A 21,084-nucleotide genomic window follows, 5' to 3' on the forward strand; every position below is an offset into this window, starting at 1 on the left:
CAGATATAAACTCATTAAGAAAATCTCAGAGTGCTCAGTTAATATACTTCTGAAATGTACTGAGAGTGTTAGTCAGTTCAAAGAGTGTGACTAGAATGACCGTGTGACCGTGTCTGAGACCAGGATTAGATTTTTTGATAGTCTCATTACCAATTTGACTGATCCCATTACACGGTTTTAACATTAGATAGTAGTCTCATTATTAATTCGACTAATCCCATTACACGGTTTTAACATTAGATAGTAGTTTCATACTGTTTCAGTGAGACTTACTGTCTACTCTTGTCACATTTTTCAAATGAGACCATGATTTTCACTTCTCAATTTAAATTATTTTTATTGCTTTAAATGACTTTAAATCTCATTTGAGTGTTATCAAAAAGCATTACTTTTTAAAAAATTAAAAAATAGTCTAAAAAAAACCTTAAAATGTCTAAAAATAGTAACTTTATGCCAAGAATGGGACTAAATGAGATCAAATGAGATCACTTTCTCATTTTTTTCAAGTCATGGTTTCATTTTAAGATCTGATATATAGTCACTTTGCATGTTTTTTTGATAGCGAGTCCCAGCGGGATTCACGCTAAGAAATGTATAGAACTAGATCAAATGAAATCAAACGTGAAATTCATGGTTCCGGCGGCCAGTCTAAGTGTGACTATTCATTTAAAGAGATTATAATATGTTTAGAATACTGTAAGTCATTCATCTTCTTCAGTGATACAAATCTTATGAAATACAGTAATAATATCTAGCTTTGTAAATTATTGAGCTTGTCTGATCTGTGCTAGAGTTTCATTGATAAGAGATAAGAGATATCAATCTTTCTTTGTCAATCTGTTCAGATCTCAGTAGTTCACACAGAATCAGAGTTCTTCACCTGACTTCTTTATAAAGAGAATAGAAGCTGCAGTGAAAGAGTTACTAATATATATAAATCTCTTATCTAACAGATTATTGAGTGTCTTCTGAAGAAGAAGAAGTTCATCTCAAGATATATTATAAAGAGAGTCTCACAGTGACTCAGAGTTCTTATCATTCTTCTTTTCTAACTTAATACTGTGATTCACTTCTGAGTCTTGTAAAGAAGATATATTTATAATATTATCTTATCAGAAGACATCTAGATATTCATAATATTATTAAAAGAGTTTTGTGTAAGAATCTGTTATTGTAGTACAGAATAACTTTTCTAGAGCTTTCTTAATATTAGTCAGACTGACAGAATAGATTGATACATAATTCTGCTATTAAAGACTTTATCAGCAACTCTGTTAGTAGTTTTAATAACTTCTTTTTCAGAGTATTTTATAAGTGTTGACAGAGATCTGTGTCAGATTCATAGTCTTGTAAATATCATCTTCATGAATTCTATTATTATTAGGAAATATTAAACTCCTGTTTTAAATGTCTAATAAGATGTCTTGTTCAGATAGTCAGATAAGTTCTAATATCAGATTTTAATCAAGATTGTCAACTTTATATATATAAATGTCTTTATGCTGATGTTCTCTGACATCTATATTTAGTTTCATCATGTAATGAGTGCAAACATCTTTTAAATCATTGAATTCTGTAAGAAGTTGAGGTTTTGATAAGAAGATACACTGAAGATTATAATATCTTACAACTGAAGATTTTATCATTGTATAGTAATATAGACTGCTGTCTATCATAGCTTTCATATTATACATGTTATTAATTACAGTAGATACAAGAATTGCATTTATTACTATTTTCTCTTCAAGTTATTATTATTCAATCTCTTCAAGCTTCTGTTTACAAATTTGAACAGAAGCTAATCTTTTCCCTGTTTCATCAGAGCATTTTTATAGTTATCTTCTGAATCTTTCTCTAATGTAATGTGATTAATATGAACAGGTGTTGATTCATTCTTTGAATAAGAAGACACTGATTGTTCTCTTAAGTGTGAAGATACATAGATTAATTAACAGTTGAAAGCAATGTGTTCTAACTAGTTACAGTTGATGTATACTTCATGTTGACATCAATCAGTGACTTCTTTGAGAGTGATTTCAGAAACTTAAAAGCCTGTTTGAACAGTGAAAACTCTTACTTATATATAGACATTTGAGTCTATTCAGTTCATAATATCTGTGTCATTGTTGTTACTTCTCTTTAGTGCAGATGTATAAGTCACTGAGATGTAATATCTTCTATCACTGTTCTGTATACTCTTGAGCTTGATAAGACAGTTATTCAATGTCTGAAGCTGTGTGTAGAAATCTTCATAAGTCTAGTCTTTATCTACACTTACAAGAGTCTGTAAGAGTTTGAAAGTTAATGTCTTCTTGAGCATACTAATCTTCATTCAATTCTCTCAAGATTGATCACCTGCTTCTAGAATCTTGATGTCAAAGTCAGAGATGAATGTTATAAGAGAAGTGTTTCTCTGTCAGATACTCTGTAATCAATTTAATACTTTCTATTACATGACAGTGTCTCAGAACAGAACATCAAGATATTTGATAATATTATCAGATATTTGCAACACTGATTTACATGCTTTCATTCATGAATGAAACTTCTGTTTTATACAATTCTTCAATTGTTCATTGATATATCAATCTTGATTGATTAATGAACTGATGACATCTTCATCTACACTTAGTTTCACAAGCATTTTCATTCTTCATGATGAGTAGAGAGTGAGATTGAAAGTATTAAAATATGTGAAAGTATCTAAGTATTCTTTCAGTACTTTTATATTTGATTCTGTAGATATTGAAATTGCATGAGTTTCTTATTATGATAATTGTTGAATCTTTTCATATTAATGTTATTGAGTTGCATGCATATCAGCTATTTATTATTATTGTAATTTCAACATTACTTAGAGTCACTGTAGCATCATGTCTATACTCACGTTCAAGAGTTTCATATTATTATTAGATATGATTATATCAATTATTGAATGTGTAATCATATAAATATCTCATATGTCTGAGGTTAGAACTCTCGGGTCTTTCACTGACATTCTCTTATAAGATCTTACTCTCTTTGTAAGATCTAGTTACAAAGTTAGAGTAACTGATGAGCAAGCTTCTATCTGAGAACTCAGTGTCTGCTTAACTGTTTAACTGTTTCTCTATTTCTTATGCATTGTTACACATTCAGATATCTCTCAATGAATAATTGTTTCTAATGAGAAGATGATGAACATTTTTCTAGTGTAAGAGGCCTATGCTGAATAGATCAGTATAATAAATAGAACTTATATAATAAAGAGAAAAATGTTAGAGAAGGGAAAAAAAGAGAAGATATGAGAATCAGCAATCAAAGTGAATATTTATACACATATGTAGTGGCATACACAGTGAAGCTTCGGGGCGGAAGAATCTATACATGTTTATGATGACTGAGAATCAGTGATTGAGAATGGCTGAGAATCAGAGTGTACACGTTTGAGAATGAAGCGGTTGAAATCTGTGAAGTGTAATGAAATAGTCTATATGATTGATCGGGCGCAGCCTGCCACAATTTAGTCTCTTCAAAATAATCACAATGAAGAAGGAGATAAAATATATCTTAATTATTCAAGTTCTCAATCAACTTAATATTTATATAAATATAGTATTTGAATCAGGTTCTGATCTATTAATATATAAGAGTCAAGATCAGTATTCTCTTTATCAGATTATAAGAATTAAAACTGAAGTTATTAAGATATAATTATATTATAAATCTTCACTGATTCAGACTGAGTTGAAAATTGTAATATATAATTACAATCTTTTGAGAGTATATTTTACTCTGATATACAAGTTATTTCCCTATCATATCAATTATTTATTAATGAATTTGATTTATATCAGAACATGTATCAACACTTAATAAGTTTTTATATAATTTTTATACTAAGTGCTGTTAAGTACTTGAAGTAAAATAATATTTTTATTCTAATCTTTGATTCTTATAATATCAATTTTTCTGATACTATTACTATATTATTATATGACTTATCTATATTGAATTGTAAGAGAGTTATAATGAATATTAGTAAAAAAAAGATAAGAGTTATTATATCTTATATTATATTTCTTAAAGATATACTGCAGTAAAATAGTAATATAGAGATTAAAGAATCAACTGTAAGAAGATTATATTAAAGCTACTTTATTAATAATAAAAATCAGCTGAATCTGAACTATAATCTATATAATAATAGCTGATTTCACTATTATATATAATATCTTCAGTCTAAACTAAATAATCTACTAAATCTCATATATAGAGAGTAAATATATTAAAAGCAGAGTATAATAGTATAAATAGTATCTCTTTTTTAAATATACTTAAGTTTGAATTTAATCTTCTTTTTTTCTTCTAATTCATATTATAGTGAGTTCACTGAAATATCAGAAATTTCATACTTAGTACTGATTTACTCTATCTTATTATTATATAATTAGCTAGAATACTTCTAAATATTACAGATATTTTCTTTTTCTTATAATTAAAATTATTTATAGTCACTGATTACTTATCTCAAGAAGTATTAACTTTAGAAGTATACTTAAGTCTTAATTATTATATCTCTTATCTTATAATATAAGCTTAGAGAGAAATGACTTAGTTCAGTAATTAAATAAATTATTTCTATAATATTTTCAGCAGTAAATCAATCACTTATTAATCTTATTATTCAGATATATACAGCTATTATAAGAAATAATAGTCTATTAATATCTTAATCACTGAGAGAAAATGATTCTAAAGTAGCTTATTAAATTATACTAAGAGTCTGTTAATAACTATAATTTCTTATTAAAGCAGTAGTCAGAGCAGTAATAATATTTAAGTTATTTCAAACTAATTCAGTTATTAATTATTAGTTATTTTCTACTCTAACTATAAGTACTGTTATTATATATATCAGTGATTATATAAAAAAAGCAAAGCTTTTATAATATATAAAGAGACAGCTGAATATATATATTAGTTTACACTATATTAAGCAGATTAAAGAATATATAGTATTTAATAACTGTAATATTCTAATAGAAGAGAATAAGTATCAAGACTATAAGAATCTAGTACAGTGAATAAATTATTAAGATATAAAAAAAATACTTCTCTTACAGAAGAGCTTATACTGAACTTTATAATTAATATTAAGAGATTTCTTTGACAGCTCTGATATACATCTGATACAGAAGATTCAAGATTTATATACAGTTTATTCAGTACTATTTAATAATCTGCTGAGAATAAATGAAGAAGCTGAAGATAAAAATGATAATTTACTGAACTACTCTATTAAGTTAAAGTTAATAAAAGATTATATTACTCTGAAGATTTTTAATCATCTATTATTAAATAAGATATCAGAAAAAGTTAGTATATAATTTATAAATCTCTTTAAGCTTGAATTACTTTATTTATTTCTTAATAAACTATAAGAATTCTATGATACTAATTGAAATAAGCTCTTAGTTTTAAAATTAGATTGTAAGAGGCCTACGCTGAATAGATTAGTATAATATTAATAGGTCTTATATAACAAAGAGAAAAATGTTAGAGAAGAAAAGAAAGAGAAAGTGTGAGAATCAGCAATCAAAGTGAATATTTATACATGTATGTGATGATGTATGCGGTGATGCTTTAGAGTAAAAGAATATACACACATTCATAGTAACTGAGAATCAGTGATTGAAACATACATGTTCATAACAGCTGAGAATCAGTGATCAGAAATGAAGTGATAGAAATCTATAAAGTGTACAGAATAGTCTATATAATTAATTAAGCACAGCTCATTACATTAGTTTCTTCTTTTCAGAAGCAGTTCTCATCAGTCAAGAACTGCTGTTTCAGATAACATAAAACTCAGAGTTCAGATCAGTTGATCATAGTCAACTCATTTTATAAAGTATTGTCAACTGCAGCTGTGTAATCTCTTATCAAGAATATCTTCAATCTCTCACTTAAGCTTATTATCTTCTTCTATGATCTCTGACAGCTGTTAGTTAGAAGTTAGTTGAGAAGAGAACAGATCAGTGATAATGTAGTAAAGTAAGCTTGTATAAAAGATATTATAAATCTCTGATAATGTGTTAAGATAGTAGTTATAACTATCTAGAACTTCTATCACTTTATACTTGATATAATAGTAATCTAGTGTACAAGATGAACATGTGATTTGTATATTCTTAAGATTCAACTATACTAGATCTTCTATCTTATATTATTTAGTGAGATCTCAGTAAATATTGATTTAATTCTCTTGATCTTATTTCACAGTTGTCATAAAGATCTCTGCTTAATCACAGACATCTCAGAGTTTTATTACTATATTATCAATGATCTGAATCAGACTGCAGAGATCTGATATGAACTGTGTAATCTCTAGAAGATTCAACATCTCTATGTAATAATCATGTGTAAGAAAGAACAGACTTACATCTGTTGAAATAATATCTTATTCATTGATAGTGACCTCTGCATATAGAAGCAGATCATGTCAATTATCTTATAAGTAATTGCAGAACTTACAGAGATAGTTCTTTACAGTCTGAATTATCTATTCTAATGCATCATCAATCTCAGAGTGATAGATAGTTAACAGACAGTATATAATCTTGAGAACTTGACAGATTCTTATTCAGAGAACACTCACAAATTGACAGCTCTGATTCAATACTATAGATTTCAGTAATTCATGTATCTGATAGAACAGACTTCTTAAAAAAGCTTCAGCAACTTGTTCAATATTTATCTTATCACAGAATTTCAATATAACACTCTTACTTAATTAATTCATGATGATCAGAACATTTCTATAGTTCTTACTCTTAGAGAGATTAACAGTGAAGTCAATTATCATATCTTATTAGATTCTATCAGAGATATCAAGTGATTTCAGCAGGTCTTTTCTACAGTTCTTTTATAAGATGATAGAGAAATAATAATTACAGTTTCAGATAAAACATCTAATGCTGTTTAATATCTCAGATCAGTAGAACTTTCAGAAGATTATTTAATACAGTTATTTATAATCTGAATAACTAATTATATATAAATCATGTATCTCTTGTATTATCTGAGTGTGTAAGAGTTCAGAGTAGAGAACTCAACATCACTTATAAAACTGTAGAGTATTATTGTCATTGATTAAGTATTCTGAGATGTCAGTTCTTATACATAGTTCTGAAAAGAATCAGAATACTTCTTAATATACTACTTCAGTAAGTGCTTAAAGAAGTTCATCAGTTTAAGCTGTTACATATTATAATTCATTCAGTGTAGATTTAGAAGAAGTTAAGATATCAGTGTCAGTATCAGTATCAGTTCAGAGAGAAGATATTCTAATTAGAGAAGTATGTATAGTGTCATGAGTTATTTTATCTTGATTAACTAATATCTTCAGATTTAAGAGCTGATGCTCTCAGTTCATTCAGTGAGTATCTATTATATTAAATAATGTATCTTACTCTTATTATAAGAGAGCATCTGTCATTGAGTTCTGACTGCTAGAATAGTAGTGTATTATAAAATGAAAGTAGCTTAAGAACTCAGACTATTATATTCATCATTCAGTGAGTTTATAGATAGTTATGAAGTATTTGAGATTCTTATAATCTGTGACTATCTTAAATTTAGAGATACTTCAGAGTTCAGAGTCTCATTCTTCTAAACAGTATACAATTATAAGAAGTTTCTTATCATAGATCTCATAATTGCATTCAGCAGGACTCAGTTTCTTAGATATGAAGACATATGATTATAGAATATCTTTATCATTATATTATAATATCACTTCTTCTATTATATTGTCAGAGAAATCAGCTTTAATAACTGTTTTATAATCAGAATTGAATATTATTAGTAGAGAGATATTAATAAATATCTTCTTCATCTATATAAATACAGCTTCAGTGTCTGTTAATTATTGAAATACTGCATCTTTCTTAGTAAGTTCTGTAAGTAATCTTATAATATCTGAGAAGTTTTATATAAATCACTGATAGAAGTTAGTAAATCTGATGAAGCTTTATACATCTTTCACAGTGTATGAGATCTCTTATTTAAAAATAGCAGAGATCTTCTCAGAATTTATTCAGATTTTCTTATCAGCTTCTATAATAAAATCTAAGTATTTAGTACTCTTGACTTTGAAATTATACTTATCAATATCAATTAATAGTCTCACTTCTTATAGTTATTGTAATATTCTTTATACATACTCTTAATATTTCTTTCTGAATTTATCAGTGAAGATGAGAATATCATCTAGATAAATAGATATAAATTTATTAAGAAAGTCTCAGAGTGCTTAGTTAATATACTTCTGAAATATACTAAGAGTATTAATCAGTTTAAAGAATGTGATTACTTATTCAAAGAGATTATATTATATTCAGAATACTGTAAGTTACTTATCTTCTTCAGTAATACAGATCTTATGAAACACAGTAATAATATCTAACTTTATAAATTATTAAGCTTATTTAATATAAGCTAGAGTTTTATTAATAAGAGATAAAGAATAACAGTCTTTCTTTATTAATCTATTTAATTCTTAATAATTCACATAGAATTAGAGTTCTTCATCTGATTTCTTTGCAAAGAGAATAGAGGCTGCAGTAGAAGAGTTACTAATATATATAAATTCTTTATTCAACAGATTATTGAGTGTCTTTTAAAGAAGAAGAAGTTCATCTTAGAACATGTTATAAAGAGAGTCTTATAACAGTTCAGAGTTCTTATTATTCTTTTTCTCTAACTTGATACTGTGATTCACTTCAGAATCTTATAAGAGAAGTATATTTATAATATTATCTTATCAGAAGATATCTAAATATTCATAATATTATTAAGAGAGTTTTATATAAGAATCTGTTATTATAATACAGAATAACTTTTCTAGAGTCTTTTTAATATCAGTCAGACTGATAAAATAGATTGATATATAATTCTACTATCAGTAAACTTATCAGTAACTCTGTCAGTGATTTTAATAATAACTTCATTTTCAGAGTATTTTATAATATTGACAGAGATCTGTGTAAGATTCATAGTCTTATGAATATTATCTTTATAAATTCTATCATTATTAGAGAATATCAAGCTTCTGTTTTAAGTATTCAGTAAAATATCTTATTCAGATAGCTAGACAAGTTCTAATATAAGATTATAATTAAGATTATCAACTTTATATATATAGATATCTTCATGTTAATATTCTCTTATATTTATATTTAGTTTTATTATATAATGAGTACAAATATCTTTCAGATTATTAAATTCTATAAGAAGTCAGAATTTTAATAAAGAGATACACTGAAGATTATAATATCTTATAACTGAAGATTTTATTATTATATAGTAATATAGACTGCTGTCTATTATAGCTTTCATATTATACATATTATCAATCATAGTAGATATAAGAATTATATTCATTATTATTTTCTCTTTAAATTATTATTATTCAATCTCTTTAAGCTTCTATTTATAAATTTAAATAGAAGTTTATCTTTTTTCTATTTTATCAGAGTATTCTTATAGTTATCTTCTGAATCTTTCTTCACTGTAATATAATTAATACAGACAGACACTGATTTATCTTGTAAATAAGAAAATATTAATCTTTCTCTTAATTAAGAAGATATATAGATTAATCAGTAGTTGAAAGCAATGTACTCTGATTAGTTACAGTTAATACACACTTCTTATTAATATTAATCAGTAACTTCTTCAGAAGTGATCTTAGAAACTTAGAAGTCTGTTCAGATAGCAGAGACTCTTACTTATATATAGATATTTAAATCTACTCAATTTATAACATCTACATTATTATTATTCTTTAGTATAAGTATATAAGTTACTGAGATATAACATCTTCTATTACTGTTCTATATACTCTTAAGCTTGATAAGACAGTTATTCAATATCTGAAGCTATGTATAAAAGTCTTTATAAGTCTGATCTTCATCTACACTTATAAGAGTCTGTAAGAGTTTAAAAGTTAATATCTTTTTAAGTATACTAATCTTTATTTAATTCTTTCAAGATTGATCTTCTACTTCTAGAATTTTAATATTGAAGTCAGAGATAAATATTATAAGAAAAGTATTTCTCTGTCAGATACTCTGTAATTAATCTAATACTTTCTATTATATAACAGTGTCTCAGAACAGAATATCAAGATATTTGATAATATTATCAGATATTTATAACACTGATTTACATACTTTTATTCATAAATAAAACTTCTATTTTATACAATTCTTTAATTATTCATTGATATATTAATCTTGATTAATTAATAAACTGATGATATCTTTATCTATACTCAGTTTCATAAGCATTTTCATTCTTTATAATGAGTAGAGAGTGAGATTAGAAGTATTGAAATATATAAAAGTATCTAAGTATTTTTTCAGTACTTTTATATTTAATTCTGTAGATATTGAAATTATATAAGTTAATTATTAAATCTCTTCATATTAAAGTTGTTAAGTTATATATATATCTGTTATCTATTACTGTTATAATTTCAATATTACTCAGAGTTACTGTAATATTATCTCTATACTTATACTTAAGAGTTCTCTTATATTATTATTAGATATGATTATATCATTTTATTAAATATATAATATCTATGAAATCTGAAGTAATATAATCATATTCTCATATATCTGAGTATTAGAACTTTCAGATCTTTCACTGATATTCTCTTATAAAATCTTACTCTCTTTATAAAATCTTATTACAGAGTCAGAGTAACTGATAAGTAAGCTTTTATCTGAGAATTCAGTATTCACTTAACTGTTTAACTATTTCTCTATTTCTTATATATTATTATATATTCAGATATCTTTCAATGAATAATTATTTTTAATAAGAAGATAATGCATGAATAATTATTTTTAATAAGAAGATAATGAACATTTTTCTAGTATAAGAAGTCTACACTGAATAGATTAGTATAATATTGATAGATCTTATATAATAAAGAGAAAAATGTTAGAGAAGAAAAGAAAGAGAAAGTGTGAGAATCAGTAATTAAAGTGAATATTTATATATGTATGTAATAACATATGCAGTGATACTTCAGAGTGAAAGAATATACATGTATTTATAGTAGCTGAGAATCAGTGATCAGAATATACACATTTATAACAGCTGAGAATTAACAATCAGAAATAAGATAGTAGAAATCTATGAAGTGTATGAAATAGTCTATATAATTAATCAGACGCAGTCTGTTATATAGATTATTATTCAATACTTTTCTATAATAAGTTAATATTCTCAGTTCAGTATATCTATTCAATTAATTAATTAATTAATCAATCAATCAGTTATTAACTTATTAATATATAAACTAGAGATTATATTCACTAAATCTCTCTTATAAAAGAGAATATTATTCAATATTAAAAGATAGAGCTTAATCAGATTATAATTATATTTATTTATAAAATAAAAGAAGTTAAGTAAATTTTCTTTATACTTATTTCTTTATATTATATTATACATAATTATTTACTAAATTTACTAATTTTATAAGAGAATTCTGATAATTACACTATTATCAGACTACTGATAGTTTAAAAAACAGTATTATATAATATTTTAATACAGAATAGTAATAAAAATAATAATTATTTAATATATAAGTCTTAGATAATAAGATATTTATATTATAATTAAAATATCTTATTTCTTTAGATAGAATAGATAATTAATAAATAGCAGTTATTGTACTGAGTAATAGATAACTAACTAGCTTAATAGTATTAATTTCATTAACAGAACACGAATGGTTAATGCGGCCACCCGGTAGCACCTTGGCGTGGGAAACCAAGGCGCGTGGGTTCGAAACCCGCAGGGGATACATTAAATCCGGAACTCAAGCACCTCAGGTTCCTAATAAATACAGAGGTGTACAAATCGCTCCAATGAATTGCTCTATGTTCCTGGGCTGGGAAGTTATTATCGCATGTATCTAATTGTCACTCCTTTGTATTTTCCTATGTTCTTGTTATCTTGGCATGGTCTCAACACCTGTATTTCCTCCTGTATAATCAACACTTGGCCTGTATTTAACATCACGCAAGGACTCATCATAAGCTCCGCTTGCATATGAGTATAATGGAAGAATAATAATAATAATAATAACAGTATACAGTGTCTTATAGTATCTTAGTAGTATTCTGATAATAACATCTGTCAATTGCACAGTTACTGAGTAGTGTCATGATAATATTAGAAAGTTCTGCACTGTCTCAACATCATCTTGACATTTAATATTCAGTGATGTGTTGCTGAATATAATAATGGAACATGTGTTATGATCGGCGACATGTGACACGGGTGGAATGGTGGATCCACGGTGTAATCATCCTACGTTCTTCCCATATGGTCCACGGGTACATCTACCCTAATCACGTGCCACCCAACTTATATATAGTTTCACCCTAGATAGATTATAGATGACAACGTTATCCTCTAACATATGTTATTATAACGTAGCTAGCTGCTCTCATAATAATAGAGGGATCAACCTTTCCCACCTACATTGTAGTCCTCGCCCCGACGGGTTTAGCGCCGGCCCACCCTAGTCTAGCGTTCTAGATAATTACCAGGTCCATTTAAAATCTACAGCTTACCTGCGAGGGAGCAGAAACATAGCAGAAACATTTCACAAACCCAAGTCAGCGCGCTCATCAATTGTCAGCCTCTTCTGATAGCCTGATTCAGCACAATTTCCGGATCCATCGGTTATCAGGTGGGTTGCTGAGGTCAGTAGTCTTCCCTTTGGTGAGAGATAGCTGCCAATGCTCTCTCTTTCATTTCCAAAATTTGCCCGTGCTAACATCTGGTTCTCCTCAAGTATCTTCATTTTGTCTGACATCGGAATGGAGGATCCCTGCACCCTTAGGCCCAGCTGTGCCACTGTTGTTCATTCACCAGACGAAGTCTTCAACATTCAGTCACAGGAGCGGGCGAATGTCTTGTCTGAACTTAGGGATGCGATTCAACAGGATACTGTGAAGGCGTCACTGTGGGGCTGTATGCAAGTATGCGATATATTGAAGCTACGCGAGCTTGTGGCGACCGCACGAAACTCGCCTGCCTTTTTCTCTCTCCTCAGTGATAACTGTCTGTCCATTCCTTTACGTTGGATGCAACGACCTCCCCGCGATGGCCTATCATCAACACACTCAACCCTTTCCTCTGCTGCGTCCAATACGCGCTCTCGTCAAAGCGATCGACTCGAAAAGCCAAAAATACTTGCAAAAGAACGCGATGGATACTCATGTGTTCTCACAAAAGGAAGCGTCCATGAAGTGGCGCATATCTTCCCACTCTGCATGATCAACAGAAGACCGCCAACCAACCTTGATGCTTCCATCCCCTCCTTTTGGAAGCTACTCGATTTCTTCTTTGAATCAGATCGGCTAAATCGATGGCGCGCAGAAATATTCAAGGACCCCTCCAACCCTTCCAAGGCTTCAGATGGCTGCCATAACATGATTTGTCTCAGCCCTACAGCACATAGCTTGTGGACAAGAGGCATGTTCGCGCTCCGGCCGATTTCCATATCCGATGATCACAAGGAGCTTGCCGTTCAGTTTTACTGGCAGCCCAGACCATCCCATGGCCGTTTTGATTCTGTGAGCATCCTAAAATCTCCCGAATCATCCAGAAATCTTGTTCAAGTGGGGGGGAACGTACTCGCAATTGCCTCTAACGACACTACGGCGGAGATCATCAAATCTGGTGATACCTTTATCTTTCGAACTACCGACCCGAATACCCATCCTCTCCCGAGTTTCGAATTGCTTGAGATGCAGTGGCACCTTCAGCGAATTGTTTCAATGTCTGGTGCTGCCGAAATCTACAATGATCAAGACGACGGTGACGACGATCACTTGGATGCTGGTATCGCCCACAAATCCTTCTCAGACATTCTTTCGTGGGTTCCTCCACCGTTGTCTCACTCCACTAGTGATGACGATGAACCCAATTCCTCTCTTCCATCTGTTTCAACCAGCCCATCCCCCTTAAAGACCCCTGAGTACCAAGGAAAATATTTATCCGCTGAGCGACACAGTGCTGAATTAACTGTTTCTCATGATGTATGCTCTCCGAGACTGCACTAGTATGAATGGCTTATTTTATATTTTTATTTTTCCCTCCTCACACCTTCATGGAAATCAACACCAATCACTCCTTAGTCCCATAGGTCGGGCTATCAAATATATTATTAAGCAACTTTTAAAAGGATAACCATATGCAATTGACATGTGCTTTTGCAAAATCCTCTTAACACGGTCACCAATTGTGGTGTCACTCCGTCCCCAGCAGTAATGTTACTATCATATCATAGCTCTTGACTTGGACTTGTTCATTCGGAATTTTTCTGCCTTAAGATTAGAGATCACAAAAATGACCACCTCACACTCCCCTCCAACACCTCTACAGCCGTCCGTACCCTCCGGCCGATTCTGGATTCAACGTCTTCCTGCACCTTCATTACCCCGCAGGGTCAAATTGAGGTGCTTCCATGTTTCCAGGACTCGCATCTGGTTCGAATCCTCTGCCGTTCATGCCTAATACTGGTCTTGGTGATGTCCCCGTGTATGGTGTGTACAACGTGATCGAGATTGTCGAAAGCCCCACAGAATGCAGTACGGTTCGTGTCCAGAGTATAGTCTCCTTGAAGCGAACCATATCCTCAATGTAGACTGGCGTGTTCTTGTGCACCTGATCTGTAAGACTGTACTTGTCGGCCAGATATCACAAGCCCTGTACGTCAGAGATATTAATCTAGAGTGTACCACATGCGGAGTGGGATCAGATTATATCAACATACTCGGCAAATGTCTTTACTCATTTCTTTGCTGATGGGATTGTTTATCGCCTTCTTGTATTATATTTGAAAGTACTTCCAGTCCGCCTCCAATGCACCAGTTGTCTTGATGCATCTGAGCTTGCGGCCGTCTGTTATGCTTCAGTTTCCTAGAATCAATGGAAGAAGCGTGCACATCCCTCCAAGACACTAGTCTGATGATGTTCTCAGGATCACACCATTTGGGATTGGTGCTGAACTTCATCGTGCAGTATCTTCCTGATGTTAGTGCTGGACACAGCATCACAATATAGTGACATGCTTCGCTGGATGCACTGCTGCCAGTGACCCTTCACCCAGTCCTTCGGTCTCTGGGCCTTCTTGGATTCCCAATAATCTAAGGCAACATCTGACAGATCCTCATCCGTGTTATCTGGGGATCCTTATAGTAGTCAGGGGAAGGTTCATATTGACTGAGTTCTCTGTAATGTGTGTTAGCAGTAATATTAATGCATAAATTTCAAACTTACGGCTGTACCCAAGTCCAGTACAAGGTGGCCCTAGGCCTGGGTCAGTCAGGTCGGTCTCAGACATGCTGTCAGGCCCGTCGCTTGATTCCATGCGGAATGACACATCAACTCTATCATCATCATTATTGCTGCTGGCTGGTCATATCATCAGCTCTGGAGGTGGTAGGGTGAGTCTGCGCTGTGTCATTGTAGTCGCCTTTCCACGTGCCGGCGATGATGAATGGGGCGAGGCCGGCGGCGGGTATTGTGAAAAGGGGGAAAGTCTTCAACAACGACAACAAGGCGACAATAAGGAGAGAGAGTAGGAAGAATAAAACGAATGATGGAAGCAAGGGCAAGGGAGAGTGTAGAAAGAACAGTGGCATACAGGCTTTCGGCAGAAAGGGTTAATTGGAGACTGTTTGATTTAGAAGTGAAGCCATCATCACTGACAGGCGAGCAGGGGTATTGATCTATCGAGGGTGACTGGGGACTGGGATGTGGGCTCTTGTGGTCATCCATTTCGCGACCCAAACAGGGAGATCTTACGTATATAGTCGGTGGTCCGTTAGGCGAGTGGACTAATAATAACAATAATAATAATACATGCTTGTTTTGTTTATCATGATTAACTCCTGTAGAATGAGCAATTGTAGGGAGTAGAAGAAGAAAGGAGTAAAAGCTCCGGGGAATAGTGAAATAGAGGTGGAGCTTCTGAATAGAGGAATAGAGATGAAGTGGAAGCCCTGAGAAGTGGTGAACGCCACAGTTTTCAGTACTTAAAAACTGTGATTATAATTAAAAGTTTTTTATTATAAATATTATAGAGTGTTTCTGTGTCTATTAACATCTATAATCAGAAAGTAATTAAATATTAATATTTATTATTCTATAGTTGAGAGATAATAGCAGTGACTGTATAAAAATAAATATATCAAGTTTCAATTGAATATATTTTTATCAGATTGAAGTGAGTTACTATAGAAGTTTATATAAAGATGTTGAGACTACGCCGCTGCAGGAAGCGGAGAGGGAGACGAACCTGCATTCCCGGAGGAAGTGGCGGCCGTGACAAGCGAAGGTGAGCTTTTCCAGCACCATGGGTTCCAGAGAGTCCTTTCCTAACGATCACAGAGAGACTTAACTACCGGAACGGTTAGCGAGGGCGGTGACAAAGAGAACATTGAATCGCCCCCTATCCATCACTTCCCAATACGCTCGCCGACCATGTCCCCGTGGCTGGGGCCCTTGAAGGAGACACCTCCCACACTCAGCAAGTCCCCTTCAACCTAATGTCAATTGAATATCTTCTGTGGGCGCCGACACGGTGGACAGAGGATGATGTGGCACTGAGAGCTAGGGCAAGGGCTAGGCGCGTTGCTCTTATAGCTTCGTAAACACGCGCTCTGTTTGTTTTCCTTCCTCTCTTCGGTTCTATTAGGCCTGACAGGTCAGGACGGACGGGTAGTGGACGAGAAACTTTGTTTCCTTAAGTGTATACGGTTAATCTCAACATTATTAGATCCTTCAAACCACATATATATATAGCCTATCCTTGTTATCACCATTGACCTCACCCACGCGAATACATTGCTACCCGTCTCCCCGACAAGATTAACCCTGACTGGAGCCCGTGCCCTTTGGGATCCAATCATTTCTATGCATAGAATCTCCGTACCTATGCACACCATAAAATCTCACTTGAAACCGTAGGGCTCACTGTGATATTTGGGAAAGCCACACTTTCATGGAGAGCTACGCTGTTCTTGCGCTCATCACAGAGTGAAGGCCGGCAGTTGGGAAGGCTCGCTAGAGTGCTGAGGACCCCTCCAACGGGGCTGAAGCGCAAAGGGTCAAAGAGACATTAATCTGCTGAGTGATGATGCCAGCTGTATGGCTTTAGTAAATTCATTCTATTATTTGAGTAGAATCAATAACGATTCTTGTCACTCCATTCTGACCAGCTGCATCTGCTTGTTATCATATTTCGCCTAGCACCTTACGCCCATCCCACTTGTTCAAATCTCGTAACTCATTCACGGCTAGGTTAATATCTGTCGCGAATCGCCGCTCTGGGAGTGGCTTACACAAACCGAGGCTGGGCGTGCGCTTTCGCTTAGGATTCGGTGACAGAACTCCTAAAACTGGTCGTGGCTCGTGAATTTGTGCCCTTTCAAAGTCGATGAGGACAACCGTTTTGATTTCAGGGTTCCACAGTAGGTTACGTGGCTCGGCGTCACGGTGTTCTACACCTAGACGGTGTATGGCAACAAGGGACTGCTTTGTCTTCTCAATAAGATCCTGTCTGTTGGCCGTGTTGAGTACTCGAGCAATGGGTTGACCGCCCGGGCCTAATAGCATCATGTGGACGAGATCGGCAATCCCATCGTAATTGCATGGGGGGTCGAGATCGAGGCTGCCCAAATACAGTGGAACATGGATACCCTGCACGGGAAGAAGCTGCTGGTAGACAGTTGCTTCATGTTTGAGATGATGCACAAATTCAGGTATGGTGCATTTCGCTGGCATAGTGTATCCAAATGACGAGAGCGTGACTTTCAACAGAACTCCACGAGAGCCATGGATGCCAAGGGTTTCGCAATCCACAGCCAGACTTTCCGAGAGCTGCTGGCTTAACAAGCTTAAGAGCTGTGATTGATCGATGGAATGGGAGTGCTTGCCGTGGTCACGCACGTTTGGGCATGCTGGGTCCAGAGGGCCGCTATCAATCAGCCCGCGAAGGCATTTCACAGTGCAGTAACGCCGATTGTTCTGCCGCTGCTGATTGTCAGGACCTGAAGGTGATGGAGTTGACATCGCCTTCAATGAAGCTGGATGTGAACGAGACAAGAGGTCAGTCGCTTGACGAGTTCGGCTCGGCGTGTCTGAGTCAAACTCATCATCATCATCATCAGGTTGCGGCTGTTCTGGCGGCGGCTGGCAGCCCCCATAATTGATTGGCAGCCTCCTTCGACGAATGCGGATTGGGGATATCCGGATAAAGTCGTTCGCATTGGGTCGAGGACGATATTCGGACCCTGGAGGCTCATCATCATCTTGGACTTTGTCTAGCATATCCATGTACATCACTTCCCACTTTGCCAATGTGTCATGAGCCCTTTGCCTCCATTCATGACTCCATAACGGTGTCTTGATCGCCTGGAGGGTAAAGGCTAGCAATTGTCCAACAGCAGTAAGATGCAGTCGGTTTGGGCTATCGGTGTTGGGATCCCATGCGGTCGTCTCCCCAACGTCGGCCTTTGGGACAGAAAGATAGTAATAAACAGTGGATGGGTCGTCGTCGATTTTCAAATAAATGTCCGCTTCTCCAGTACTAATCATGGCATATTTTACACGGGCATCAACCGCATAGTCGAACGCCTGCGTGATGACGGCGGCAATGAGACGTTTGAACCGATCCTGGGCGCTCTCCGCCTCGTTATACTGGACAACCAGCTCTAGATCCATATCCTGCAGTCCTTCATTGATGAACCCCAACTTTAATTTATGTGGAGCCTTAAACTCTTTGATATATGCTGGGACGCGGTAGTCCGTCTCCGACGCCCCACGGGTTATGTTGTACACGCAAAATTGATCCGCCCGGGGCCGTCCGCCTCTGATTGTAGATGTCTTTACGGGAGTATTAGATTCAACTAACCCGTCATGTTGTTCTCTAGCCAATAAACGGGGTGAGCGGCGTCGGGGTGGTGCGCGCCCCCGTATATCCATGCTGTCCATCGCATTTTCAATCTGCCGCTCGGGACTAAGTGTATTGGCATGATTTTCAAACCGAATCGACCCCTTCAACCCGAAGGCCTCACGAAGTTCAGAATTTTGATATATTATCTCAATGATCCGGGATACGTGATCTTCGACTGTAAGACGGAGAAAGTGATTCAGATCGAGCTCAGAGCTAATCAGGCGCCGGCGCACCGCTTCCCCTTCTTCTTGCAAGGTGTGTAGGGAGGTAAAGTGTCGCTCGTTGATAAGGTCGGAGTCCATCAGAAGTTGCCATATTGCTTCCTGATCAGTCGCAAATTGCTCCCATACGCGTATTTTGTCCGGGCGCAGTTTGTTTGTCGCATTGGATGGATCACCGCGAGTCGACTGCGTTGAGTCCCGCTGAACTTCAAGACCGAGAGAGAGGTGCGCATGGAGGCCATCAAGCAAAGCAGGAAGCGTTGTTTTGCTAGTTCTCTCTTCTGCTTCTTGGCGGCGACGTCGTTCCTCCTCGCTTCGTTGTTCAGCTTCTTCAAGGCGCCGTTGCTGTTCTTCGACAATTCTGCGTAGCCGGTCTATCTCCAGGTTGGACATCTTGAACCTAAAAGGAACGATGAGCTGGCGGCCCTGGTTGGGAAAGCAACCCGCTTTGTTTATTCTGTTGGCGGAAGATATTTCCGCCGTGCGCATTTCATCATGTCAACGAGGCTCTATTAGAAGCAGGTATTTATTTAGTTAACTAGCTCTCAGCCACTTGTACTCTGTAGTAAATGTCTGTCTTCGCTCTTTGTACTGCTCTTCAAAAACAGTTCCCTGAAGATCCGTTTGATGTAAACTAATTTTGAATAGAGTTGCAGTAAAAAGTAACGTTAACTATTTAACTCAATCTCTGCTATCACCACATAATCGCTGCAAGCACATTCCCAAATTCACCTTAATAGAACCGGAAAACTCGAATTTTGAACGCCCAATATTCCTTTTCCGGTTTCTTTTCCCTCATTATAATGTCAACCTCTCAATTTCCTAACCACAGAATAGCCAGCAGCTTTGTCGGCAAAGACTCTGCCACCCAGCCTTCTTCAGCCTTATCCCAAAATACCAAGAATTAAGACAAAAAAACGGGCATCAATTGTATGCGTGGAAGCAACGATATCGCGCTATTTCGACCCAGATAGTAGTTTGACAAATTCGCACGCACTCCGCAGCGCTGTCACTATGTACTTTGTCTTTTCGTTCTTCACACCACTTGGCGTGTTGTCGTGGATATATCCTGCAGAGATCTTCAGCACACGGATCCGGGCCCTCGGAAATTCAGTCAGTACATTTGTCAACTGGTCATTAAATCTCTTATTTGCGCAGTGTGCGCCGATTGGACTCTGAAGGTTGGAATATCGATTCTTTTATTGCTTTATGGCGTTCAATTGGGTAGGTGCGGTAATGGTTTGGTTGTGGTTCCCAGAGACTATAGGGAAGACACTAGAGGAGGTGGAAGGTGTGTTTAGGGATGGAAACGTTGTACCTAGGGCGACTGGGGGAAAATATGTACTTAATATTAGCAGCAATGGTAGGGAGGAGGCTTTAATGGTTCGGTCTGCCGGACCTAGAGGAGATGAAAGGAGCCGTATAAAGGGGATGGTGGATGTTTGAGGATAGGAGTAATGGGAGCAATGGCGGTTTGGGGGAATACTCACATATTTATCATATATTTTTTATTATGATATATCTTCTATAACCAACTCTTGATCTGTATTTAACATTATATAAGAACTCATTATAAACCTGCTTGTATGTAGGTATAAGAAATAATAATAGTTATTATAATTATTATTATTATTATTATATACTGCAGTTAACAGTTCTGCTGTGGTGTAATTTATGAAATAGAGTTCATTTATTCAAATTAACGGATTATTTTCTCATATTAGTGAGTTAAATGAACAGAATCATAAAAACCGAGTATTTTCAAGATTATGAAATGATGTGAGAAACAAAGATAAAAATATATAAAGAATATAAATTTTAGAA

At 34.4% G+C, this 21,084-nt stretch overlaps 4 protein-coding genes across 5 annotated transcripts; 1 reads left to right on the plus strand and 3 right to left on the minus strand.

Moving 5' to 3' along the window:
* Window positions 1–12,477: 12,477 nt before the first annotated feature.
* Window positions 12,478–16,098, plus strand: BDBG_06213 (uncharacterized protein). The gene is made up of 2 exons (XM_031722509.1): window positions 12,478–12,776; window positions 12,869–16,098. Exon 2 carries the CDS (start codon window positions 12,894–12,896, stop codon window positions 14,139–14,141), a length of 1,248 nt encoding a protein of 415 aa, XP_031579297.1. The 5' UTR covers window positions 12,478–12,776; window positions 12,869–12,893; the 3' UTR covers window positions 14,142–16,098.
* BDBG_17350 (uncharacterized protein) lies at window positions 14,294–14,875 on the minus strand (the record flags this gene model as incomplete). The annotated part of the gene is made up of 2 exons (XM_031725092.1): window positions 14,294–14,745; window positions 14,855–14,875. The coding sequence occupies 2 exons, from the start codon at window positions 14,873–14,875 to the stop codon at window positions 14,515–14,517; spliced, it is 252 nt and encodes an 83-aa protein (XP_031579298.1). The 3' UTR covers window positions 14,294–14,514.
* BDBG_17351 (uncharacterized protein) lies at window positions 15,064–15,451 on the minus strand (the record flags this gene model as incomplete). Its single annotated transcript, XM_031725093.1, has 2 exons — window positions 15,064–15,272; window positions 15,361–15,451. 2 exons carry the CDS (start codon window positions 15,449–15,451, stop codon window positions 15,064–15,066), a joined length of 300 nt encoding a protein of 99 aa, XP_031579299.1.
* A 97-nt stretch (window positions 16,099–16,195) lies between the features above and the next one.
* Window positions 16,196–20,884, minus strand: BDBG_06215. Of its 2 annotated transcripts, XM_031722510.1 has the most exons (2): window positions 20,382–20,759; window positions 16,196–20,329 (listed from the first exon to the last, which is right to left on the minus strand). In XM_031722510.1, the coding sequence occupies exon 2, from the start codon at window positions 19,747–19,749 to the stop codon at window positions 17,320–17,322; it is 2,430 nt and encodes an 809-aa protein (XP_031579300.1). In that variant the 5' UTR covers window positions 19,750–20,329; window positions 20,382–20,759; the 3' UTR covers window positions 16,196–17,319. The 2 variants fall into 2 exon arrangements, with proteins under 2 accessions (XP_031579300.1, XP_002623367.2); XM_002623321.2 differs by having other exon boundaries at window positions 16,196–20,884.
* Window positions 20,885–21,084: the final 200 nt, after the last annotated feature.

Source organism: Blastomyces gilchristii (genome assembly GCF_000003855.2).
Source record: "Blastomyces gilchristii SLH14081 genomic scaffold supercont1.13, whole genome shotgun sequence".
Classification (NCBI taxonomy): Eukaryota; Fungi; Ascomycota; class Eurotiomycetes; order Onygenales; family Ajellomycetaceae; genus Blastomyces; species Blastomyces gilchristii.